We start from the raw sequence: 27,822 nt of genomic DNA, 5'->3' as shown, positions 1-27,822 counted from the left end.
AAAATTAAAGGCCTACCTACTTCATCCTAGTGATTTTACACAATTTCTGTGAATCTACTTGAACTCAAACCCATCGAAAATGAGACTTGAGCTGGGTTTAACAGCAAAGATTCTATTAGATTGAACGGAACTTGACAAACACATATGTCCATCATGTGTATGATAATTTATATTCAATCTAATAATGATAAATAAATATGTGTAAATCAGTGGTTTTTTGACAACTTCTTAGTCTTTTTCATTCAAAATAAATATGTGTAGAAATAACATTTTGTTAATAACTTAGGTGTAAACGCAGCTTTAGCAAATGAGACCGGTTGCCCAAAAGCCGGTTAAATTTTAATCGTGATTAATTCCACGTGAACCAATCAGAGAAACCGTATTATCAAAAAACCTTCTCTGATTGGTTCTCGTGGAATTAATCACGATTAAAATTTAACCGGCTTTTGTGCAACCGGGCCTTAGGCTGGCTAATAACTCAGGAAATGCATGATGTACTTTTGTGTACACTCATGTTTATCATGCATGTTTTTGAATAAAAAACAGCTGTTTTTGACATCAGCTTCTAACATAAAATAAATGACTAATAACAATAAATGAACCACTGGAAAATTATAAATTATGATACAAAAGTAATTTTACCTAAAATAGAGTAGTGAGGAAAAATGAACAACTAAAATTCATATATTCATTTATTAGAAAATCTAATCTATATTCATTTATTACATTCTACAATCACAAAATCAAATTGATGATTGGGAGAGAATGAACAGGATAAACCCAAAACTGTTTCCATAATTTTGATTAAAATAGTTCTAATGAGGTTATGAAAACACTTTTATGAAGATCACAAAAATTTGCACTCCAAATATAGGCCAACATTATACTAAGATCGAAAAACCTAACCTCAAAAAATGTCATTTGAAGCCTTTCGCTGTGATGACACAACAATGTATGACGATATGTGTGTACACACATGTTTATCATGCATGTTCTGTCGTTAGTGGCCAGCCTAATAATATGAGATGCTACTTTCAATGTGAAACTCAATCAATCCACTCTGTCACACACTAATACGTTTTTTATTTTTATATTCTAAGCAAAATATATTATACTCTCACTATATTTGAATACACATTCAACTATTTTCTGATGATAAATCATTCTATACATCAAATGTATCTCAAATCAAATAAATTCATTTCCCAGAATGCTACATACAAAAATGAGAGTTACAGTACAATAAGATATATAAAGAAAACTGAAAAGGAAACACTAATTGACAGTGAACGTAAGGAGAACAAAATAAAGAAAACCTATAAATCATACTTGGTTTTGTAGTTAGATGTTTCCTCAACAAATTTAATTGTAAATACGTCCATTTTAAAACATTTTAAAGATATCAAATCAAATAGTAGGCTACTTCATTCATCATCGCATTCATACAATATAATATAAATAGTGTCATGTTGAAATCAAAGAATAATTTAAAACAATCTAAAGAGAAATTCTTGATATGAGTACTGGCTCATTGAAATTGAATGTCTTTCCAACTCGTTCTTGAAATCCGCATCCTCCTTCTCTCTGTTATCAATTGGTAGCTGATTGAAGAATTTAGGTCCTAGGTTGGAGGGACGTTTTCAAAGTATTGGCTTCTGTGTTGCTGGTAGCTGCTCATATGAAGTGATGGTTTTACCTGTAAGATTATGTTTGAAACAAAGTATATCAACTGTCGAAGACTGTTCACATTTTTTGGATTCTAATATCAGTGTTATTCTTGTATTTCATCTATATGTGTATCTTGCTCTGTTATAGGAACAGTCTTACGACAGCGGTTATGTGTCGGTGAAGAGAAAAGGATCGATGCTATCTAGCTATGGAAAAGAGAACAATGTAACGCACAAACGAGTGCGCAAGTCACTGGCACCAACGTGGAGCACACCGGCTGCGATATCGTCTCCTGCGCTCGACATTTCCTACGCCGAAACACCTGTAAGTTGGCACTACTTTTTTTTGTTCTGGTCATTTTGTGGACATTTTCTATGCTGAAACATCCCTGTACGTTGGCACGCCTTTTCCTTGCTCTGGTCATTTTGTCAGTGGATGGGACACTTTGTAAAAGGAGGGTGAGAGAGGATTCGGATTATTTGTTGATAAATAATAATAAACTTTATGAAAGGAAACAATACATTTGTAGTCCTTATAAATTCTATTATATTAAATATAACGTGGCAAACATGATGTTTTCATTTTATTTCACAAGGGCGGAAAAATTCAAACATCCAAAAATCGATGTGTGTGTAACTGGCTTAACTAGACTACGGCCCTATTGCACAAAAGCCGGTTAAATTTTAACCGTGATTAACTTTACGAGAACCAATCAGAGAAGAACCAATCAGGCGTTTTTGAAAAGACGGCTTCTCTGATTGGTTACCGTGGAATTAATCACGGTTAACATTTAACAGGCTTTTGTGCAACCGGCACAAAGACAATATTTCAAGTAAAAATCTCTTTCTACCCAATGACATTAAAGGTTGCTACTTGCTGCTGCTATTTGATTATCACATGCTTCCTTTTTTATTATAACCAGATTCTATTATATAAAAAAACGTATCCATTATCAATACTCCTTGTGATGATTTATGTTTATTTGTCCGTTGGGGTTAAAAGCACATTGGTTTGGGCAGTCATTAATCATTCATGTCTTGCAAATGAATGTTTGATTGCATAATTGGAATGGGTAACAATGAGCTTTCAAGGTGGGGTTCAATTTCACTCTGCACAGTGCCCATTGTTTTGTGAATGAATGTTTGTGTCAATCTAAGGGAATGCATTGGTTCTATTCCATTCATACACATGAATTTATAAAATTGTGAACATGCTTAATATTAACTCTCGCGTGGATTATCCTCGGTAGTACCTGTTGTCTCACAAGCATTATTAAATGCTTTCCTCGTTTTGTAACATAGCTGTTTTTTTTAATAGAATTCAATAATATGTATTCTATTTTTCAAATTTTCAAGAATGTTTTAAACAAGGCTGTTTTTTTAATAGAATTTAATAATATTCATTTTATTTTTCAAGTTTATTAAAAAACACCCTTTACTATTCATTTCTATTCATATATATATATATATATATATATATATATATTATATATATATATATATATATATAATATATATATATATATATATATATATTTTAATCAGTTGCAATCAGAACATTATGCAGTTCCTTTATTATTGTAAATACACTTTATGCTTTTAACGGTAGTGGTTTTCATTTTTGTTTTGTTTTGTGTTTGCACCGTCTATGTTTGTGTTTTTGTACATTTTTGTTTGTGTTGCTATTATTTTTAGAGTAAAGGTGTTTCAATGGCCGATTCATTGCCTTTTTCGCCGCCTTCCATTATCAAAGATATGCTGGATCCTTTGTCAAGTCCAGGTGCCGATTTTTCTCCAAAGGTTAGCATTTTGTTTTGTTTTCATTTTTTAATTTATTGTTTTAGTGTGTGCGTTTTTCTTGAGATGTACATAGCTGGATATTGGTTTATGAGCTTACTGGTTTATTCTGGTTGATTGAGCCATATTTATAGCCTATTGGGAAATATAAATTATTTTTTAGCGACCATCAAAATTATGACAATATTCTAGAGTTTCAGTTTAATGTTGACTAAGATACCTGAACTATCAATAATATAATATATATAATGAAATAATCCCGATATGAAATGATTTACATGCAATAAAGGATATTTTATTAAAATTGATGGTTTTTGAGAATAGGGAAACTTGGATTGTCGTCTATTCACACATTTTTACTCAGTCCATATTGTTGAATAATCAGCGATGAAGCCATCTTCCAAATTAGTAAAATTATGTTTCTTCAACTTTATGAAAAAAAAACTCATTGATTTCAAAAATTATTGTACCAAATCTCTTGAAACGCAAAATTTAATGTGCTTTCTTTATTAGATATCTTTCTTTACTTATTAATTTGTTTGACATTCACTAACTGCGGCACATATCTCACTCCTTTTTCTTGTTCACTTGCTTTCTTCCTACTCTCGAAAATTGTTATCAGTCTGTATTTATTTTTCAAACAAGGATAGTGGACAGATTCTGTCAAAAAATTAGCAATAATAATGATAATCGATTATGATTTAAATTACACTTAGAATAGTGTTGGATATTACACGTATGCCTCCAGCTATACTGCATTACACTTGACTTCCAACAAATACTGTATGATAATTAGGCGGGAATGTTTATGTTTCAAAAATTAATTATTATATTTTATTTATAATTATCCTTTATATTCTGATTTTGTTTGTTAGTCATTCTAGTTGATTTCCTCCAATTATAGTTTTGTATTTGTATCAATTTCAGATTCAATTGGGGTGAGTAGAATTTATAGATCAGTTCTCCGCTCTCCCATCTATTAGTCAATGTTGGTTGCACCTTTTCTGTTTTAGCACTTTTTTGTTGTAGCACTTTTGTGTGTTGTGTGTGTTTAGCTCCCAACCGTAGATTAATCCTGGTTGCACATTTTTTAAGAAGCTCAAATATTCCGATGGTCGGTTCAGGAAATTTGCGTCAGCGTATTATAATATAATTTTTTTGTTATTGGTAGGCTATAAGAACTAAAATATCCACTTTCCGACGTTTGGTGATCCAACAATCGAGCAAATACCCAAAACCTCTCTATTCTCGTTCAATATCATTATTTTGCAAGTGATATTGGTCTCAAAATTATAATAATTAATTTTTTTCACTCTGAAATATAAAACAAAATTACTTCTCATATATTAAAAAAATTATATTATTCCCGCAAAAGAATCTAATGTTTAATAAAACTACTAAAAAGGCCGGTTTCCGAGCTCGGGATTTAACTAAGTTCTAGACTTTAAACAGCTGGAGTCAGAAAATTGGCTTTCCGAAACGGGGCGTAGTCGCAGTTTCTATGAGAACCTTTATTTTCTCATTTCTATAATAATTGGAAACGTTACTCCTTGACGAAATTGAACATTCCTAAATAAAAATTCCTACGCCCCGTTTCGGAAAGCCAATTTTCTGACTCCAGCTGTTTAAAGTCTAGAACTTACCTGAATCCCGAGCTCGGAAACCGGCCCTAAATGTAATTGAATAGAGATTTATTACCATGCATAATTAAAAAGAACCAAACTTGAAATTATCTTCATAAACACGCATACCCCATATCTATTTGAGCTTCTTATAAAATATTTGAAAACTTCATTACAGGTAATAAGATTTCTATTAGATTCTAGAAATTTGATTTGTAAATGTAGTGGTGCTGTTTGTGTGTATTTGTGTTGCAGTTGTTGTATTTTATATTATTCTCTTGAATGCCATAAAGATTTTGCTTCCATAGTTTCAGTCTCATAGCTTCATTTTAAATAATATTTTGTCTCCCATCTTAAATTGAAATTTCTAAATTTCCTTGGTGGTTCATAAGCCATCAAAAATTACCTGAAGCTACCAGTACTTATAATGATATTGCTTGTTCATTCAATCCAATTTCTCTTGGATATGGGTTTCAGGAGTATGAATTTCATTAGATGATTCAGAGTTCAAGTTAGGATTTCATTCCCAATTCATTAACTTCTTGAAAAACTTATTTTTATAAATTACAGTTTGAATGATTGAAATGTCTATTTATTTTTTTATTATCTTGTATTAATATACATTTATTTTCCTGATTCTATGGCCTTCAGCATCAATGTAGTAGTAGTGGTATTCAAGTAGTTGTAAACTTTTTTTTAAATTAATCCAGTTATATCTTCTCACATTCGTTGAATGTTTCACAACTTGCACATTTCACTTAGCACTTGAACGATCGACACTAAAAATTCAACCAAATCAAAATAGGTGGAGAGTACAGCTTCATTAACACATCGTTTCCTGCTCAAATCCGCCCATTCTCTTTGGCAATTGCTATTTTATAGGATGTTACTTGAATGAAAACATCCAAATGTGCTCAAACTTCACAAATATGATCTATTATCCAACTTAATTACAAAAAAAAAAAAATAAATATATATTTTTATTTATGGATCAAATCTCTTGTGCTATCAACATTATGTTGGCCAAAAAACGATGGTATAATTTTCGTTTTATGAAAAATTTAATTAATGCCTTTTTTCTCTTTATTAGTTATCATTTTTCACTGTAGAGTAGTTGCTTTTGTGTTTTGTAGTTTAACATTTTAATCTATGTTTATAGATTTGATACTCCATACTATTATCCCCTGAAAGCTATTTCAAGTAATTTTAATCACCTCGTGTACTAGTCGATTATTATTCAATATTTGTTTGAAATTTTAGTTTTCTATTTTTAATAATATTCTTTTTTTGTAATATCATTCTTCATTCATTATAACTGACAATTAATGGTATAAACCAGTATTATCTACACTTTTCATATAATCAACTTCATTTTAATTCTTATCGGGATATTCAAGTTTAAAGTTTCTGAATAATTGCACTTCAATAGATGTGCTCAACATTTTTCTTCAAATGGTTCCATTACACGCAGTTTGAGGCCAACAGTACAAAAATATTTGAAAAGTGAATGAATTAATGTCATGGATGACCTGAATATTCACGCTAATATTAGTTTGTGATTATGACATTGAAGCAAATATTCATTCTCACAAATGAAGTTTCTGCTGACTTTGAAGTCGACTAAAATATGAATTTTTAGACACTTTATAATGGCATAATTGGCCGAAACTGGTCGTGTCTTAAAAAATCAAAGGGTGCTAGTGAATCTATTAAAAATGTCAATCATTCATACATTCATTCATAATAACACAACTTCAAGAGAAGCTCCTCAGGCTAAAGTCCTAACGGTTCCAATTCTAATTTATACGACAGTCCAAATGTAGCTATGTTATGTCAATTTCAGATTTTTGAGTTATACTCCAATTTACAATCTAAACAAAAAAAAACACACAGATTCAAAAATACATCCAAAATGAATTAAATTAATTACAAACAAAAGAAAAATTTCTAACTTTGAAGAAACTAAAAAATGTTGAGACCAAAAATCAAACACAATATTTATAAAATACTATGAATGCTGACATTGGAGTATAATATTATATCAAATAGCATAGTAGCTCAGTAGCAATAAATAAAAAAGGAATTAATTTGCAAATAAATTTATAATATAATTCTAAAATTGAAAGTTACAATAGATTTTATTGTCTTCCCCAAACTGTATTTGTATTATGTATTGTAGGAGAGTAGAGTAGTTTTTGGCCATGCACACAAAAAAAGTTTAGAATCATGTAATGAAATTAGCTTATTGTGGCATCAGACTCATATTTTGTGCCTTCCCTGACCACTAATTTGAACAGTAGATTCTCAAATTTTGTAGCCTTCCCTGAACAAGTAGTTTTTTGTCTGTGTAGTAGAGTATCCTTTGACCATCCCACTCCTAACACCATCTATGAACTCCTGAACCCACCTCTGTATAGTCGATATATATCTGTGGGGTAGTGCGGTGGTTTGGACTGTAGTTTGGATATTCTGTGCTCAGAAGGGCTCCCCGCTGGTTGGACCATCCACATCCAGAGCAGCCTACGATGATGATGACTCATCTTCACCCTCATCATCATCATCATCATCACCACCACCCTCATCATTCGGCCAGCGTCGCTACGGATACCACCCCCACCACCAGTCAACCACTCGATCAGCTTCCAGCGTCAAACGCACTCTTTTCTTCGGAGAACCTCCTCTACCAGCCACGCCAAAGTCCAAGGTAACGGTCTTACAAAGTCCTCTCAAAGTACATAATTTACTCACAAAATGAGTCATATGTATGGGAACCCTTCAATAAGGCTCGTTTCACACTCATTCGGTTTCGGCAAATTCCGATAAATGTGAAACGGTAATTCGGTTTGAATTCGGTACCGAATAGAAACCGCATAGAACCTAACGCCCATTTGACTCTAATAAATTCCACCAGGTTTCAATTCGTTGCTAGCGAGAGGCTACTTTCACACACTTTCGGTTCGGTTCGTTTCGTTTTCGGCAAATTCCGATAAGTGTGAAACGATAATTCGGTTTGAACTCGGTACCGAATAGCAACCGCGTAGCACCGAACGCCCCCTCGACACGAATAGATTTCATCATATTCGAATTCTTTGCTAGGGAAACAGCAAAAAACTAAGTCTTTTACACACGCTTGCCTTTTTTGTTTTTATTTTAACCTGATATCGTGATTATCTGTTTCATAATTTTCCAAGTCAAAATAATTTCTGTTAGTTCACAGGAACATTTTTTTCTCAATGAATAGTTTGCTAAAAATATATGAAAGATATAAATTAAAACTCAGGGAGAATTTTCATTTTTTTCCACGAATATTACATGATTTCATCAATGGAGAGAAGAGATGAAGTTTATATACCATGTGTCAAAACAAGGAACAAATTTTCAATTTAAAAAAATAATCTCTCTAAACATCCAAAATTAACATAATCAAAAAGAAACTATTCAAATAATTCACAATTTTTAATTAACTTTAAAATGTTGTTGTTCAAGAAATAACATCTTACAATTTAACACCAGCTGTTATATTTATTTATTCCAGCATGAACTGTGAAAATCCAAACACAGCTGTGTTTGAGAAGAAAATACCGAACCGAATGAAACTAGCGTGTGAAGCTAGCCTCAGTTGGAGACTGTTGTAGATAATACTGTAACTTTCAGGAAAAGTTATTGTTCAAATACTCTACCTTCTGACGTACAACTGAATTTCATTCAACCCCTCATAAGGAGGTGACTTAGGGGTTATCAAATTGAAGTTTTGATTTTCTGTATCCATTACTGCTATGTGTTTCATCAAGTTTCATGACTAGAATGACGAATGGAGACTAAATTAATTGTGGAAAATATGAAATAATTACCCACTGACTAGAGCATGCTTTTGAATAGCATGGGATTCATTGTCAACAGTGGCCTTGGTTGTCAAGGTATTCCCTTCTAACCGAATAGGACACCGAAAGTGACAACCTAGGCAAATTTAGACAATGAATCCCATGCGATTTCGAAAGCATTCTTCAGTCAGTGAATAAATATTTCATATTGTTCACAATATTATTAGTATAGTATGTAAGTAGTCATTCTAGTCATGAAATTTTATGAATCATATATAGCAGTAATGGATAAAGAAATTCAAGACTTCAATTTGATAACATTATCTTAATAATATTAATATATTTGATGATACTGTGGACTTTTCAGCACCACTTGCCGAGTGATTTTTTGAGACGCCCGCCGTGGTACTCCCACTATATTAGCTAGTCATAGTGAGGTCCACGTTATAATGGCAGTATTTGATTAACATTGGTGTTGTTATCCTTGTCTATCATTTAACAAAAATAGATAGCGCTATCCTTTTCTAGCTCCGCTCATTATCAGTACTGAAGAAACTCATAGGAAACTGATTTTTCAAAACCAATCATATTCTTATTTGAACATATTCTAGATTTCAGTATTTTTAATGCTGGTGATCGTTTTATTATGTAAACTGAAATTTATCTTATAAAGTTTTAGTTACTAGAGTAAATTCGAAAATTCGTTTTCTAACTAATGTCTGTGAGATATTACTTTCAACATGAAGAGGAGAAACCCATTTCTCCTTTCACAGTTTGTAGAATCTGGTAGAATAGACAGAGACGGTCATCCCGTGCACATTTGGATGCACCGTGTCATTACGCTTTACGTTCTTGCGATGAACACATCTCCGTAATCACACAAACCAATATACCTGCTGACCAGTAAACAATTTTGGAACAATGCCAGGCAATAGCTGGAGGGGAGTGTTACAATGCTGCTAGGTAGTGGGAGTGATTAGTGGAGGATAAAGCATCGGACCTCTCCGTCTTCGAGAATGAGCCGTGTTAAAAGTAATATCTCACAGATTTTAATTTCTGCTTTAGGTACCGATGCACTGAATAAACGCCAACAAATAACACATCATCACTAACAAATTTTGAATGTTATTGAAATTTTTATTAAATGTATAATATTTAGAAAGAGAAGAGTTTTTTATAAATTGTGTTTTATTAAATTCTGAATAAAGAAAATATAATTGAATATACTGTAAATATATTGACTATTCTGTTTCAGTTGGATGTAACGTGGGAGATTGTCGCCTGCGGACGAACCAAGGATCAACTAGAATTGACAGAAATGGCTCGCCGGATTCTCAGTACGTGATGATGTGATCATGCCTACAATTTGTAAAATTCCACTTGGCTGTGCAGGTTTATCAATGATCTTCGAAACTATACTACTTCAAAACTTCTGATCCACCGTTAACGTTCGTTCAGGTGTGCGTCTCATGAGCAGCAATTCCATTGAACTACACGTTTCTTCAGAAACTCCAATCTTGGACTTTGAATTTTTGTATAACTTTTACATTGTAATATATTGTATAAGTGACCGGACATCAAACGAGCCGCTATGAATATTACTGACTACGATCCCAACAAATTTATTATTTGTCATCTGCTTTTAACAGTCATAACGTTAATGTATGACTCAACTTTATCAGTTTTCCACTTATTCTTTAGATTTTCATTGAATTTTCCTTTGAAAATTGAAGTTCAATAATATTAGACTGATATTTAGTGACTAATGTTATTTGATAATTCTGTAATCTGTAATAGATGTGCCTTTATTCACGTGGATCATACGTTTAAATCCGTGCTTTAATATCATGATTTTTGTTATGAAAATTTATCGGTTGTTATTGTTGAAAACCGTCATAATGAAATCGATAAACTTGTAATGTCTTTATATTCCAGTTATTTTTTATTATTAGCTTTGACATACTAACGAAATTTGAATTGATTGATTTGGAAAGGTTTTATCTTTTTCTTCTGAAGTAAAACTGCCTTTATCAGAAGGTTTCTATCTCTTCCAATCAATACATTATGATACTGATTATCAATCAAGATGTTTGATATTTTCAAGTCAAAGAAAAGCTTTAACATCCTCTTCAATGTCTGTATGATCTATGAAGACGTGGATAAACGCATCTTTATTAAAACACATCAACATCACATCATATTGAAATGTTCTCAGGTTTTATTTTAAAACATATAATATTATTTGTTCAATGTTTTATTTGCATAATGTGTATTGTACTAACAACGATTAGTTTTGTTTCCTGTTCGTGTTCAAATTCAAATTTCAAATTCAAATTTTATTTATTCAAACTCACAATATTCACATTCAGAATCAATAAGAAAAACAAAACACTCAGCTCAGTAAGATAAAAAATAATTAATGGAAGATTAATAAAATAAATACTGGTATGTTTTATTAGATATACGGTAAATTTGTGAATCGGAATAAAAAATACTACCTGCTGGAAGTATACAATACTCCACGTTTGCAACGTTTGTTTTGGGTATAGTTTTTGTTTTTAACAAATATCGACCCAACTTTCAGATTAGACATAAAATTTTATCATTTCTTTTCTGCCCGAGAATGGTCAAGGAGTAGTTGGAGTTTCATCTAGAATAGTAACAATGAATTGAAGTTGAAAAATGGGCTGTGAAGAAATTGTTACTCATCACAGACACTGTAGTTGTCTGTCTGTGTATTGCTATTTACATTCATACAAGAGATCAGTAGAAATTTGACACATATTTGTTTGAAGTGTTTGGTAGGGATCATCAGCATTGAATGTTGTAATTATATTCATATTGTAAATAATCTGTCCCTTAGCCGTAATAATTTGTTTTGTGTTAATCAACTAATTTATGTACATCATCACGTTAATTCTACTCCACAAATTACACAGATTATTATTCGTCCCTTTGCACTACTTATCGTTTTAATTATAAGATATAGAATTGAACGGTTTTGAATTGTCATAAATCATAATGTGTTTATATAGTTGAAATGTTTGAGTAGAAGATAATCGTTTTCAAAAGCACCAGTACACAAATGCTATCATTATGCTTCAGATAGATGTTGCTCTGAATTATTAAATAAGTTGTTTACTTTATATGTAAATTTTATGTTAATGTTTTGTTTTAAAATTTAGTGTCTTTATAATGTGAAACTATATTTTATTATTCTTCTAATGAATACTACAAAAATATGGCCAGTTATTTGCGAAAGAAGTGCAAATAGAAAATGTAAAATTTAGTTGTATAAATTACTATTATATTCTTTGTAATTTAATGTCTGCTTGATTTTGAATATATTTGCCGGCTTGAGACAAAAAATAGTGTAGCCTACAGCACTAAAATTATTAATATGAAATATTTTCTCAGTATTTAATACTCCTCCAATCTAAAACTGTATGATTAAAATTGTTAACAGCTATTAGTTTTCGCCTATTCCATTGGAAAAACCCCGTCAATTTCAAAGAAAACAATATTTTTATAAAACCAATATCAGATCCAATCTATGCTGTTGTCTATTCTCTTATTAAGTTATATTCTTATAACATTAAGTTCCAAGTACCGGTGTTTATAGTAATTGCTTTATCATTTTTAGATCGTAAACATTTTCACTTTGTTTTTATCAAGAATTGTTTTCTATGTGTTCGTACAAATCCATGACATTAACTTACAATTTTAATTGCAAAATATATTTAAGTAGTAGAGGTGATCTTATTTGTAATGATTAATCAGTTACAATTTAAATCAGAGTTATTGCAAATTTGAAAATAATTTGACATTTCAATGTTTTCATGAATGTATATTTTTATTATTTCTAATAAAAGATTTGAACAATATATTGATTGAATAATTGATGTATGGTATCATATTTCATGAAAATAAAAATAAAAATTAACAAACAAGATATCCACTTCAACATGATTTTGAATTTAGCTGCCTATGTTAATCCCATTCCATGATTATAAAATGGTGTCTATTTTTGTCTGTTTGAAACTTGTAACTGGATATAATATATTCATTTCCATGGTGAGGATTACTCGTAGCCTACTTATTTAGAACTCAAAAAATGAAATTCCTTTTTTACAAATTTATTATAATAAAATAAAGCTAAAGAATGATACTTTATTTTTTAAACTTTTACTAGATAGAATAAACTCGATAAAGTTCAATATAAACTTAATATAGAATATAATCTATAACACCATGAATTCTGAATATGGTACATTTTATCACTACCTCCGTAAGCAGAGGTAGTTTACGGAGGTAGTGACTATATTGATATCATGCTATATGAATAAAATAGACTCCAATAATGTAGATTTTTCAGCTTTTCCTTATAAAAATATTAAGAAATGGCTGTATTCTTTTTGTATATATTTTCATAATTGAAACGTTTAATGAACACAGTTTGTTGATTTTCGAACTTATAATAGCATCCCCGAGACGTACAACAGTACACTTAATTTTCAAGCAATCTATGAATATCTCCGATTGGCTGATTATCAGCTGACTTCCGAACGCAATCTCAATCAGCCAATCGGAGAGCTTTCTATCCTGTCGACTCACCTGAAAAAACGCTTTGTGTGGCTTGGCTCTAATGTTTTCGAGACTCCTATAGTGACGTCCACGTTATAATGACAGTGTTTGATTAGCAATGTTATTGCTATCCTTGTCTATCATTCAACAAAGCGGATAGTGTCATCTCTTTCTCGCTTTTCTCTGTTGCCAGATTGTCTTTTAACAATGTATAATTAATTAACAAAATATTTATTATAATAAATTATGAATTATTGAAAAATATAATTTCTTGCTTAATAAAATATACTTGATTATTTTAAACGAGAATGAACAGTTAATAATACATCAATAAACCTTTATCAGCTACCGTCTATAGAAGGCAATGACAAGACAGAGGATCGGCAACGTTTTTCTCCTTTCTCCATTGTCATTATAACGTGGACTATAGTGATGTTGATCGGTCATCTTAGTATTTAGCAGTGTTGTTTAATAAGCAACTAGTAGCTCCGTGAGCAGTATACCTCGTTATATCAAACCACGCCCTCATTTTAATGGAATCCCAAGTCCTTTGGAGACTCGTGAAGTTGTCTGCCAACTGAACAGCCCGATATAAACGCAGTAAAAAGTCAATAGAAACAGGTAGTCCAGTCAATATAGACGTGAAAAATTATTCACTCGTTTGACCAGAAATGCATAGGTGCCTACAAACATACAGACGATAAGTAGTAGACCACACTGCGCTCGGTCAATAAAATTGGTATTTGATGTTTTTTATTTAATTTAACGTTTTGCAGTGACACCTTCAAATCTCTAATGTGCAGGGCCGCCCCGAGGTTAATCGACCAATGACGTCTTGCAGGTTGCAGAAGCAGTGGGCGCGCACAGGCTCACTCAATGACTGGAAAAATATACGCCTATGCTATGCGTAGAGTGACTGTAGGCTTTTTACCAAGTTTAGTCAGTGAAGGTCAAGTTTTTATTGTTTATGCCTCAATTCACACTACACATAATAAGTTTATACTGTACATAGTAAGGGTTGATAAGAAAATGGCTCAAGACTTTTAACGTGAAGGTGAAAATAAAGGTACTAGCACCGATAATGTCGGGTCGGTAATCCTTAAGGTAGGCGCACACAGATCGTCATCGGATGATTAGATTGAAGCATTGTTTTCAATTGGAGTGCGGTGAGAGGTATGATGCGATGCGGATAGGTATGCGCACTCCAATTGAAAACAATGCTTCAAATCTAATCATCCGATCCGTCCGATGACGATATGTGTGCACCTACCTTAATACGACCTGAGTCGCCCTGCCCTTTGGGTGGCCCTGCTAATGAGGTGACGGGTTGACACCTTCACGGGAGCGAGCGATGTGATAACGTAGGTAGGTACCTACTTTGTATTTTAAAGTGCAATAACATGATAGAGGCATCTCTATTTTTTAAAGAAAGAACTGTCACCTGAGGTCTTATGAGGTGACAGATTGTCGGAGTGAGTTACTTTGTCACATGTAAGCGAGATAATACTTGTCATGTAGGGTAGGCTATCGCTATGTCTATGTATGGTAAACAACCTGTCACCAGTTTTAAATTTAGAGGATGACAGGCTTCACAGAGTAAAAAGGATACCCTATCTTTTTTGTGCAGCCTAAAGAATTTCATAGAAATATTTCTACCTTGTCCTTGTGACAGCTTGTTGCAGGAGGATAAAAAGTCGCGTTAAAGATTGTCGGAGTAGCATCTTTTCGACATTTTTACTTTATTGCATCGATGTGCAAGGTGTCGACCTGCCAACTGTCGATGTATAGTATCGAATCGACTGTCGTTCAATCGTTGATCGATGATCAATTTGTTATTGAAGTTTTGTTTTCGGGATGAGTCCATGAGTTAAATTTTTTGTCTTTAATCTTCAGTAATATTATAAATTCCAGAATCAAGATAAAGGAAAATTTTATTTTATTTTCTAAAACATCAGATAACGCTTCATTTATAAACTTGGCAATTACCTAATGTTTTCTTCGCAGTTAGCCATTTTTTGGTTAACGACTATTATTGGGGTTATGTGTACTTTTTTGACTTGATTATTTTGTATAAAAATTATGTTCTAAGAATGAAGTTAAAGGTACGCTTACGGCAATGGCATATACGAATGACAATTTTTCTGTTGCTGATTTTATATCCTGACCCCAAAGAAATAAATGCCGAAAAAATATATTCAAGTGACTTTGCCGATGATCCATGTACAAGTGCTAATTTTCAATTTGTGCAACTTTCATTCTCCAGTCAAACAATAAAAAACGGTAAGCTATCAATTATCATTTATTAAAATTTATTCAATATATTTGCCCTACAGTTTTTGCAAAATAGTTTGGCTGCTACTCGAACTTGAAAATTAACAGCCTTGAATTTTCATGATGTTATGTCCTAAATTTCAAGAATTCTGAGACATTTTTGTTGTTAGTAACTTAGCAAAGGGTGGTTTCTAGGTTACAAACCCCACATGAGCCTGAAAAAGCTGAAAAATCCATGATAAACTACCCCTCGCCCACATAAATTCTTTCAGTTCAAGTCTATAAGGGGCACAACATTTTTGGTTAACTCCACCCTCATTTCAAAATCTTGGATATACTACTGTACGTTGTTTATATTGTTTATTAATAGAGAAAAAAACTTGAAAAAGTTATATAGGCACACCAAGTATTATTCAAAAAGACTCCCGTTCATTTATGAAGCTTTAACGAAGTGATTTTCTCAAATTTTGTGGTATATTTGCAGAAACAATTTTTTAAACTTTTACTAGATAGAATAAACTCGATAAAGTTCAATATAAACTTAATATAGAATATAATCTATAACACCATGAATTCTGAATATGGTACATTTTATCACTACCTCCGTAACAGAGGTCGTTTACGGAGGTAGTGACTATATTGATATCATGCTATATGAATAAAATAGACTCCAATAATGTAGATTTTTCAGCTTTTCCTTATAAAATATTAAGAAATGGCTGTATTCTTTTTGTATATATTTTTATAATTGAAACGTTTTATGAACACAGTTTGTTGATTTTCGAACTTATAATAGCATCCCCGAGACGTACAACAGTACACTTAATTTTCAAGCAATCTATGAATCTCTCCGATTGGCTGATTATCAGCTGACTTCCGAACGCAATCTCAATCAGCCAATCGGAGAGCTTTCTATCCTGTCGACTCACCTGAAAAAACGCTTTGTGTGGCTTGGCTCTAATGTTTTCGAGACTCCTATAGTGACGTCCACGTTATAATGACAGTGTTTGATTAGCAATGTTATTGCTATCCTTGTCTATCATTCAACAAAGCGGATAGTGTCATCTCTTTCTCGCTTTTCTCTGTTGCCAGATTGTCTTTTAACAATGTATAATTAATTAACAAAATATTTTATTATAATAAATTATGAAATTATTGAAAAATATAATTTCTTGCTTAATAAAATATACTTGATTATTTTAAACGAGAATGAACAGTTAATAATACATCAATAAACCTTTATCAGCTACCGTCTATAGAAGGCAATGACAAGACAGAGGATCGGCAACGTTTTTCTCCTTTCTCCATTGTCATTATAACGTGGACTATAGTGATGTTGATCGGTCATCTTAGTATTTAGCAGTGTTGTTTAATAAGCAACTAGTAGCTCCGTGAGCAGTATACCTCGTTATATCAAACCACGCCCTCATTTTAATGGAATCCCAAGTCCTTTGGAGACTCGTGAAGTTGTCTGCCAACTGAACAGCCCGATATAAACGCAGTAAAAAGTCAATAGAAACAGGTAGTCCAGTCAATATAGACGTGAAAAATTATTCACTCGTTTGACCAGAAATGCATAGGGGCCTACATACATACAGACGATAAGTAGTAGACCACACTGCGGTCTACAAAATTGACACTGCTACAAAATTGACACTGCCATCAATAAAATTGGTATTTGATGTTTTTTATTTAATTCAAAGTTTTTGCAGTGACACCTTCAAACCTCTAATGTGCAGGGCCGCCCCGAGGTTAATCGACCTATGACGACTTGCAGGTTGGAGAAGCAGTGGGCGCGCACAGGCTCACTCAATTATTGGAAAAATATACGCCTATGCTATGCGTAGAGTGACTGTAGGCTTTTTACCAAAGTTTAGTCAGTGAAGGTCAAGTTTTTATTGTTTATGCCTCAATTCACACTACACATAATAAGTTTATACTGTACATAGTAAGGGTTGATAAGAAAATGGCTCAAGACTTTTAACGTGAAGGTGAAAATAAAGGTACTAGCACCGATAATGTCGGGTCGGTAATCCTTAAGGTAGGCGCACACAGATCGTCATCGGATGATTAGATTGAAGCATTGTTTTCAATTGGAGTGCGGTGAGAGGTATGATGCGATGCGGATAGGTATGCGCACTCCAATTGAAAACAATGCTTCAAATCTAATCATCCGATCCGTCCGATGACGATATGTGTGCACCTACCTTAATACGACCTGAGTCGCCCTGCCCTTTGGGTGGCCCTGCTAATGAGGTGACGGGTTGACACCTTCACGGGAGCGAGCGATGTGATAACGTAGGTAGGTACCTACTTTGTATTTTAAAGTGCAATAACATGATAGAGGCATCTCTATTTTTTAAAGAAAGAACTGTCACCTGAGGTCTTATGAGGTGACAGATTGTCGGAGTGAGTTACTTTGTCACATGTAAGCGAGATAATACTTGTCATGTAGGGTAGGCTATCGCTATGTCTATGTATGGTAAACAACCTGTCACCAGTTTTAAATTTAGAGGATGACAGGCTTCACAGAGTAAAAAGGATACCCTATCTTTTTTGTGCAGCCTAAAGAATTTCATAGAAATATTTCTACCTTGTCCTTGTGACAGCTTGTTGCAGGAGGATAAAAAGTCGCGTTAAAGATTGTCGGAGTAGCATCTTTTCGACATTTTTACTTTATTGCATCGATGTGCAAGGTGTCGACCTGCCAACTGTCGATGTATAGTATCGAATCGACTGTCGTTCAATCGTTGATCGATGATCAATTTGTTATTGAGTTTTGTTTTCGGGATGAGTCCATGAGTTAAATTTTTTGTCTTTAATCTTCAGTAATATTAATATTATAAATTCCAGAATAAAGGAAAATTTTATTTTATTTTCTAAAACATCAGATAACGCTTCATTTATAAACTTGGCAATTACCTAATGTTTTCTTCGCAGTTAGCCATTTTTTGGTTAACGACTATTATTGGGGTTATGTGTACTTTTTTGACTTGATTATTTTGTATAAAAATTATGTTCTAAGAATGAAGTTAAAGGTACGCTTACGGCAATGGCATATACGAATGACAATTTTTCTGTTGCTGATTTTATATCCTGACCCCAAAGAAATAAATGCCGAAAAAATATATTCAAGTGACTTTGCCGATGATCCATGTACAAGTGCTAATTTTCAATTTGTGCAACTTTCATTCTCCAGTCAAACAATAAAAAACGGTAAGCTATCAATTATCATTTATTAAAATTTATTCAATATATTTGCCCTACAGTTTTTGCAAAATAGTTTGGCTGCTACTCGAACTTGAAAATTAACAGCCTTGAATTTTCATGATGTTATGTCCTAAATTTCAAGAATTCTGAGACATTTTTGTTGTTAGTAACTTAGCAAAGGGGTGGTTTCTAGGTTACAAACCCCACATGAGCCTGAAAAAGCTGAAAAAATCCATGATAAACTACCCCTCGCCCACATAAAATTCTTTCAGTTCAAGTCTATAAGGGGCACAACATTTTTGGTTAACTCCACCCTCATTTCAAAATCTTGGATATACTACTGTACGTTGTTTATATTGTTTATTAATAGAGAAAAAAACTTGAAAAAGTTATATAGGCACACCAAGTATTATTCAAAAAGACTCCCGTTCATTTATGAAGCTTTAACGAAGTGATTTTCTCAAATTTTGTGGTATATTTGCAGAAACATATCATCTTGGCTTAGAATAGTTGAACAAGTTTATTTAGGGGATTATATTGGAGTTGAGAAATAACTTTTTAATTTATCCTAAAATTTAGTTATTTCTATTGATATTCAAATAAAATATATCAGCTTATAATCTCAATTCATCTCATGGTAAAATCCGGCTTTGCGTGGACAGTCCAATCACGAAATTTTCAATTTCTCCGGAAATGTGTGTTGCCGCCAATAAATTTTAGAAACAGATTATGTGTGTCTGTAGCCCATAGTTTTCACAATAAAAAAACTCTGAAATCGTTCTACGAGCTCATTCTATTTACAATTGCGCATAAATTACAATTGATAATTTTTTAAGCACTTCAGTATACAGTGTATGTATAATAAGTAACCGGACTGACCTCAGGAAATATTTTATGGGCAAAATATGTATAATTTTTCATTAGGCTAGATATCTTCAAAGTAGTACCTATTGGAGTCGATAAGACGCTGATACCGGATTTTCAAATCCCTGAACGCTCACTGGAAGTCGGCAACCTCTATGCTGTCTAGAGCCCTCGTCGTAGCACGTTGAACGTTTTCCAGAGTCCCGAACTGCGTCTCCTTAAGTTTTCTCTTGCTCTTGGGGAACAGAGCGTTCAGGGATTTGAAAATCCGGTATCAGCGTGTTATCGACTCCAATACGGACTACTTTGAAGATATCTAATGAAAAATTGTACTTATTTTGCCCATAAAAAATGTCCTGAGGTCAGTCCGGTTACTTATTATACAGACTATGTATTCCGTCCATGACCGGCAGTCGCCAGACAGACTTCTTCAAAGTTTAAAACTTGTTTAATAGATTGTTGTTCTTCATTATTGAGGTTCCATACTCAAAAGTTTGTCTCCAAGCCAAGCTGGAGGCTTTGTCAATACCATGCTCTTAATTGGAAACCTTACCATGAGAATAAGTAGCTTCAAATAGCAAATTTTAATGGTTTTTGGACTAGTCCTGAAGTGAGAGCTTTTACATGATGCAGTCGGCTCCGGAGCACCTCCAGTCTAGTGGCATGTCGCGTATTGTGGCTGTGTAGGTCTATATCACACCTATTTTGTAACTGCTCCAGATTCCTTTTGATATACATCATCTAGCACAACATATATTTACTGTACACCGTGAGTATCCCAAGATCCCTAAATAGTGGCCTGCAGTGATCGCTGAAGCCGGAAAATGTCTCTATCCTTAGAGCCTTCTTTTGCAGTGGCAGCACGTCGTGGACAGCTGGTGCGTGACCCCACAGGAGCAATTCATAGGTGATATGACTGTGAAACAGCGAATTATAGGCCATGACAAGACTGCTCTGATCCACCACATAGCTTACGAAGGAGGCACAGCACTCTGGACAATTTCCTGCATATTTGGTTCACAATATGATTTCAGCTCAATCTCTCATCCAACCAGAATCCTAACAGTTTTACTGTTGGGATTCGGTTTTCTTGCCTCAACGACGTTTTGAATGATACAGTTTGCTGTTCTGTAGAGTTGGTAGATATTCGACATTCTGCACAATTGATGTGAACATATTACGATTGTCATTTAGTAATCAAGGAACTTTTGACTAGTTTGGAACGTGCAAAAGCTGTGAGAGCATCCTATAAAAAGAGTGATGAACCCAAAATAAGCAATAATTTTTTTAACGGTTTTTGTTCTGCTAAGCCAAAAATAAATTCAATAGAATGCAAAGAAAGTTATTCAAATAAAAGAAAATTCGTATTTTTCCAAGAATTATAATCGAAAAAGAATGAAGAAAAAGGGGAAAAATGAGAAAGAAATAAGTTTATTATCGTCTTGAAATAGTGAAAGATCTTCACTGGCTAAGTACGGTATTATCCTATTATATTAAGCGAGCAATTTCTGTATATATCTGGTTATTTTTATCTCTGGTTATGTATGTTTTACGGATCTCGAAAACGGCTCTAACGATTTTTATGAAATTTGTAACATAGTAGGTTTATGATATAAAGATTCGATTGCACTAGGTCTCATTCTTTGGAAAACTCGCTGAACGACATTAAAACGATAATTCATCCTTGGAAAACAGATGATAATTTCGTCGTCTCTCGATAACAGAAGATGCTTGTGCCTGTGTGAGAGAGAGACAGAATTATTTCCAGCTGTGTAATCATAATCAATCAGCGAGAAATTTTATCTAGCTAGACAATTTTTAATTGATCAACATAATCTGATTTGTTGACATGACATGATTATCCTCCTAAACTAGAGTATATCAAAATTTTCAAATTTGATCATTATTTGACAATAATTTCAAATGATTAGTGAGTGTTATTTTGTTATTCAATTTGGTTTGTATGTAATCCTAATTATAATTTTTTTGTTTTCAAATGTTTGAACAGAAAATTGAACCTGAATTCAAGTGTACGGAACATAACTTACTTTCTGAACTATTTATAATGTATAAATCAAAATTCGGGAAAGAAACAGTTTTTTTTTGGGCTGTGCCTGTTAGTACTTCCCCAATCATTTTAAAGAATTGTGTTCAGTTTATCAAAAGTCAATAAATAAATAACGAGCAAAGCTCGGTGCCCCGATATTATTAGTAATACTAATACCTGGTTCCTAGGACACTTATTAAAATATAATCAATTATTGAATCTATAAATTTAATAGTACATTATGTTTAATATGTGTCCTAGAAACAAGGCTTTGGATAAATAATTATAAACCCTTGGTGTCTCCTTTTGAACATTGATTATTGTTGAAGTAATTTTTGTTTGTTACAGAATACATAGTTGCTTTCAATGGCTATTACAAACAGACAGCAAGGGAAAGATTCGTTGCCGCTGCTCTTAACAACAGTAACATTAGTAACTGGCAGATCATACAAAGGAACAATGCGGCCAGTGACTATCCAAGTGATTTCGACGTTGTACAGGTCAGAAAACTCCCCGCATTCTTAAAAGAACTTTTACAATCTTATAAATTCCACGATAGTTTTAGAATAAATATTCTTAAAAATGTAAATTCGTCTGGTTGAGAAGAAATCTGATAACTGATGAAAAAGAGTTATAGTCCAAGAGATATTATACGGCTCTCTCTCGAAGACAGAGAGGCCTGATGCGCTTTCTTTCACTAATCACTCCCACTACCCAACAGCATTCTCCCTTCTTTTGTGTCAGCATCCAATTGTGCGCAGCATGTTTACTCTTCCCCACTAGCTTTCTGTTACTGTAAGAAGAAGGACGAACCACAAAGAAATAGCAAAGAAGATTAGAAGAGAGAGTGAGAGAGAGAGAGAGAGAGAAATATCTATTGTAATTGCGTAGACACTACTCTGTCCATGCTACAAACTGTGCAAGGAGAAATCGATGTCCCCTATCTATGTTGAAAGTAATATTTCTCGGACTATAGTTGAAAATGTGGATTGAACCGGTGTCTGGCCTCCACAGTACATGTTCCATATAGATTCTGTTAGTTTCTTGTTGGAACATGTTGGTATAGATGGTGGTATCTTACCATCTTCAAAATAGTGTATTAAATAGAATATTAATGTTGGTATCTCACCATCTTCAAAATAGTGTATTAAATTTTGATTAAATAGAATAGTATTGAAATTTAATTCGCTGACTCAAATATAATTTGGGGCTCTATACGTCCCAATATCTTTTTGCTTCTGATACATTTTTTTCAAATTACTTGATTAGTACTTATTGGTAATTCAGTAAGAAGGATCTTCCTGTATAATTGTGGATAGGATGATTGTTTTCAAAGTTATATTGTATTAATAATCTAGACATATAGCTGTGCATATGCCGACGATGTTGTACTAATTGCCATAAACGAAAGAGAGCTGAAAGGTATTCGAGGAGCTCGTATGTGCTATAAAGGTATTCGATATGTTCGAGGATCTCCTGATGGTAGGGAGGAAGATGGGCCTGGATGTAAATGCAGAAAAAACTAAAAATATGATAATAACAAGAAATGCTGCTCGAAGAGTAAATTACTTCGAAGCTGGAGAATGGTCCTTATTGTTTATTGTTTTTGAAGGGACGGATTCAAGGATCCAAAGGTTCAAAGAACCCTACACGTCAACCAAAGCTTATTGTGTTCCCAAGTGATATGTTAGTTAGGCACACCAATACCTATGTCCTCTACAAGAACCAGGGGTTTTTCCCTATACTAACATTCCATTCATCCCCTGGTTGCAATCCTTGTCGCAATCCAGTGTGATATGCTTGGCAGTCTCTTCAGACTGATTATTCCTCGAGACCTAGGTGAGTTCCACCCCTGGCCATTTTGTAGGTCCTTCCGCTGAGAGAGGGGACGCCAAACTGCCTCTAGGGCGCCCGGCGCCCGGCCACCCTCAACTCAGTCTCTTGATCCACATATTTGTACCTGGAGTTTCACCCATCTCTGGTCTCTTGAGTTTTTCTTTTTGCCCCTCCGAAACTCTGAAGGGCCAAAAGCCTCACCTCTTCCCCAAGAAGTTTTGCCTGAATGGCCGCCCTTCTTTGAGCAGTGGTGATTTTTGGCCTCTCCACTCACAAACCTACGTGAGTTCCACTCCTGGCCTTTTTGTAGGTCCTTCCGCTGAGAGAGGGGACGCCAAACTGCCTCTAGGCGCCCGGCGCCCGGCCACCCTCAACTCAGTCTCTTGATCCACATATTTGTACCTGGAGTTTCACCCATCTCTGGTCTCTTGAGTTTTTCTTTTTGCCCCTCCGAAACTCTGAAGGGCCAAAAGCCTCACCTCTTCCCCAAGAAGTTTTGCCTGAATGGCCGCCCTTCTTTGAGCAGTGGTGATTTTTGGCCTCTCCACTCACAAACCTACGTGAGTTCCACTCCTGGCCTTTTTGTAGGTCCTTCCGCTGAGAGAGGGGACGCCAAACTGCCTCTAGGCGCCCGGCGCCCGGCCACCCTCAACTCAGTCTCTTGATCCACATATTTGTACCTGGAGTTTCACCCATCTCTGGTCTCTTGAGTTTTTCTTTTTGCCCCTCCGAAACTCTGAAGGGCCAAAAGCCTCACCTCTTCCCCAAGAAGTTTTGCCTGAATGGCCGCCCTTCTTTGAGCAGTGGTGATTTTTGGCCTCTCCACTCACAAACCTACGTGAGTTCCACTCCTGGCCTTTTTGTAGGTCCTTCCGCTGAGAGAGGGGACGCCAAACTGCCTCTAGGGCGCCAGCGCCCGGCCAACCTCGACTCAGCCTCTTGACCCACATTTATGCCTGGAGTTTCACCCATCTCTGGTCTCTTGGGTTTATCTTTTTGCCTCTCCGAAACTGCCCTGATGGGGCAGATCCCGTGGGTTTGAAGGCAAGGCAACTTCTGGAGTTGCCTTAAGGTCCATTTTAGTCGCCTCCTACGACAAGCATGGATGCTATGGGTGAATTCTGGTTTTCAACACATTCTTGAGTACGATGATCGACTCAAAGCTCCCCCAACCCACAGGGGGCATGGTCCTTTAAAAGCATACAACATTTCTCATACCTGGGTGTTGACGTGAATAGTGCCAATAAAGTGAGTGACGAGATAAGACAGAGATTGATAGCTTGAAATCTTGCCTACTTTGCGAATATTAAATTAATTACCTCTTGATCACTATCTAGAGCAACTAAGCTCAAAATTTACAAGACACTGGTAAGACCATTAATCACATACGGCTCAGAAACCTGGAATTTAACTGCAGTTGATACCTTCAAACTGAGAGTATTCGAAAAGAAGATTATTAAGCGCATATATGGAGGCATCAATGACAATGAAGTCTGGAGGAGACGGTCTAATGATGAAATAAATGAAATTCTAGAGGGTGAGGATGTGGTACGATTCATCAAATCAAAAAGATTGCGCTGGGCTGGTCATGTAGAGAGAATGGCGGACCATTGAATGCACGGATGGAGGGTAGATGACAACAAAGGAGGCCATACGCAATCGATGGAGAGATGAAGTGGAGGACGATCTCCGGATGATGGGACTTGCTGCATGGAGACGAAAGGCATGAGACCGTGATTTGTGGAGGGCTCTAGTGCGAGAGGCTAAAGCCATAGAGAAACAATAGCATAAGTTGATATCCCATGGTAAAGGGCGTTTTTGTCGCAACTTTTACTGTTATCTCAAGCTGATAGTCCACGTAGTTCTTTCCCGTGAAGCTTTATGACGCTGGTAGTCTCTCATATTGTGCCGTTCATACACTCTTGCCCGATCAAAACAGTAAAAATCGACAATAATCGACAGTAATCGGCTTGAGATAACAGTAAAAGTTGCGACATTAACGCCCATACCATGGGATATCTACTTAAGCTATTGTTTCTCTATGCTAAAGCTCACATCGAGCTGTAATGCCAGAAGAAGAAGATTGTATCAATCAGTGGATACTCGTAAGTAAAGCACTTGAACTAATTTAATTGATTCAGCTGATTAATTAAAATTGATTGATTGAAATAAAAGCTGAAAGAATCAAAGAATAAAAAGAAAGATTGAAAGAAATAAAAACTGACTAATTTAGCTGATTCAATGATTTTCAAGTTTACACTTAATCACAGTTGTGTGATTCAAGATCGTGGTTTCTGGAATTTATGTGATATGAGCGAATTGTTGTTTCAGTTGGAGGGTACATCAGCCTCGGATGGTGCCGCATTGTTGCGTCGGCATCCAGCGGTGCGCCGCGTGACACCACAGCGAGTGGTGCACCGACACCTCAACACCATTCCAACACCTCCCCCTCACCCCGACGCCAACACCACTAACTCGTGGCCCAAGCAGCGTGCCATTCCTGTAAGGCTGCACTCACATTATATCCATTACTCAAGTTTACTTTACCTCAGTTTAAGTTTCTTCCTTTTTCTTGAAGTAGGCTAAATACCTACTCTCTTTTTAGTTTTCAGTTATTCTATTTTATTATGCCTTGTGTTATTTTCTAATTTTAATGTTTGTTTCCAACTATTTGATCGTCATTTTTTCTTATTTCTTTCTAAATAATTTAGCTCTAATCATGATCGATTGACATCGCCTTGGACCATATACTGTTTGTGTAAACAATCAATATTTTTCGAGGCTTGTTTTGGCATGAAGCTGTAAGCTTTTACATGTTGTAATTTTTCTATTAATTTAATAAATAAATAATATTGACAACACTTAAAACATATTAATACATAACAACTTAAACACATATATAATATTGACAAGAAAGTCACATTCACTAAACCAAGTATTTACTCAAAGATAAGAGTATTCACTCATGTGCAATTTCGATGTCTCAATGAGAAGATGGGTATCATTAAATGTCTAAAAATCTAAGTATAAGTTAATTTTGAAAAAAATATATGAAAAAATACTATTTATATCCCTCGTGTTGTAGTTTCTAGTGATCTTAAAAATGCCTGTTCATAGGTTGTTTGAAAAAGAGCTCCCTAGATTTAATATTTCATAGAATCTGTAAAAAGTGATATACACTATTCTAGTTTGTGGTGTTTGATTCAGCAACTGTTCAAGTTTTGTCCCCCGTGCAGTTAGCAGATCTGCTTGACCTTGAGACGGCGCCAGGGAACAGTTCCCTCAGTTTAGTTCGGGCTCTCCGGGAAGGTGGATGGGGAGAGCTGGCCCAATTGTTTGCCACCACGAAGCCCGGACTTCACCCATCTGCCCTTTTTCTTTTGGGCACACAAGAAAAATGTTGTGTACAGTGAAAAAATCCGAGACATAAACCATTTACGGGAAAGAATCGTCATGGCGGTTGGGATAACACCTGATATGTTGGTGAATACATGGCGAGAGCTTGAATATCGTCTCGACGTGTGCAGGCCAAAAAATGGATCCCATGTTGAAGTGTACTGATGTTAAACAAAACTTGAAGGTTCTCTCTTTCATTGTATGTACTTGTTGATGTAGTTTTCCATTAATTTAGACATTAAATTTATACCTAAAACTAGGGAGTTCTTTTTCAAACACTCTTTACATTACACGTTACGTGTCTAATTTAGTACAATAGAAATTACCATTGCGAAAAAGTATAGATGGTTCAGATATGTGGTAGAGAATCGAGGTTTATCTGTAAGAACATTCCACACATTCATGGTTGCGAGTACCTCTCAAGTTTTTTTTCTTGCAGACATCATGGCCATACCTAGCCTAGTAAGATATATTTCTCAAAATGAGTAAATAAATAGAAAGTGGTAGTCTGACCTCTACCTCTTGAGAGATAGTGGGAGGGTAGTAAGTGGCGTAATTGGCAGGCTTTGGTCAAACCGGTCTGGAATGATTAAAGTCATTGGCTAGAATCATATCGTGGATGAAAAGCGAATTGCAAAGCATCTACCACTAAGTTAGCATGGAGGCATATACACATCTAAGTTGCACTTACATACTAGGATGTTATC

At 34.6% G+C, this 27,822-nt stretch overlaps 2 protein-coding genes across 10 annotated transcripts in view; both read left to right on the top strand.

Moving 5' to 3' along the window:
* Nucleotides 1-10,528, top strand: part of LOC111045420 (transcriptional activator Myb) — a 66,107-nt gene extending 55,579 nt beyond the window's left edge. For 2 of the 8 annotated variants that reach the window (XM_039420632.1, XM_022330830.2), the window contains exons 7-10: nt 1,816-1,992; nt 3,363-3,467; nt 7,566-7,790; nt 10,163-10,528. In XM_039420632.1, coding sequence (XP_039276566.1) covers nt 1,816-1,992; nt 3,363-3,467; nt 7,566-7,790; nt 10,163-10,252 — 597 coding nt within the window. In that variant the 3' untranslated portion in view covers nt 10,253-10,528. Of the gene's footprint in view, nt 1-1,815; nt 1,993-3,362; nt 3,468-4,391; nt 4,403-7,565; nt 7,791-10,162 lie in introns of all 8 variants that reach the window. The other 6 variants (XM_039420637.1, XM_039420635.1, XM_039420634.1 and 3 more) reach the window with 5 other exon arrangements.
* Nucleotides 10,529-18,535: 8,007 nt separating this feature from the next.
* LOC111045421 (membrane-bound transcription factor site-1 protease) overlaps nt 18,536-27,822 on the top strand; it is a 47,257-nt gene continuing 37,970 nt past the window's right edge. For both annotated transcript variants that reach the window (XM_039420629.1, XM_039420630.1), the window contains exons 1-3: nt 18,536-18,978; nt 22,232-22,383; nt 26,051-26,221. In XM_039420629.1, the coding sequence (XP_039276563.1) occupies nt 18,789-18,978; nt 22,232-22,383; nt 26,051-26,221 (513 nt within the window). In that variant the 5' untranslated portion in view covers nt 18,536-18,788. The remainder of the gene's footprint in view (nt 18,979-22,231; nt 22,384-26,050; nt 26,222-27,822) is intronic.

The sequence above is a fragment of the Nilaparvata lugens genome, chromosome 2, assembly GCF_014356525.2.
Source record: "Nilaparvata lugens isolate BPH chromosome 2, ASM1435652v1, whole genome shotgun sequence".
Lineage (NCBI taxonomy): Eukaryota > Metazoa > Arthropoda > Insecta > Hemiptera > Delphacidae > Nilaparvata > Nilaparvata lugens.
This window is presented reverse-complemented; position numbering and strand designations above follow the sequence as displayed.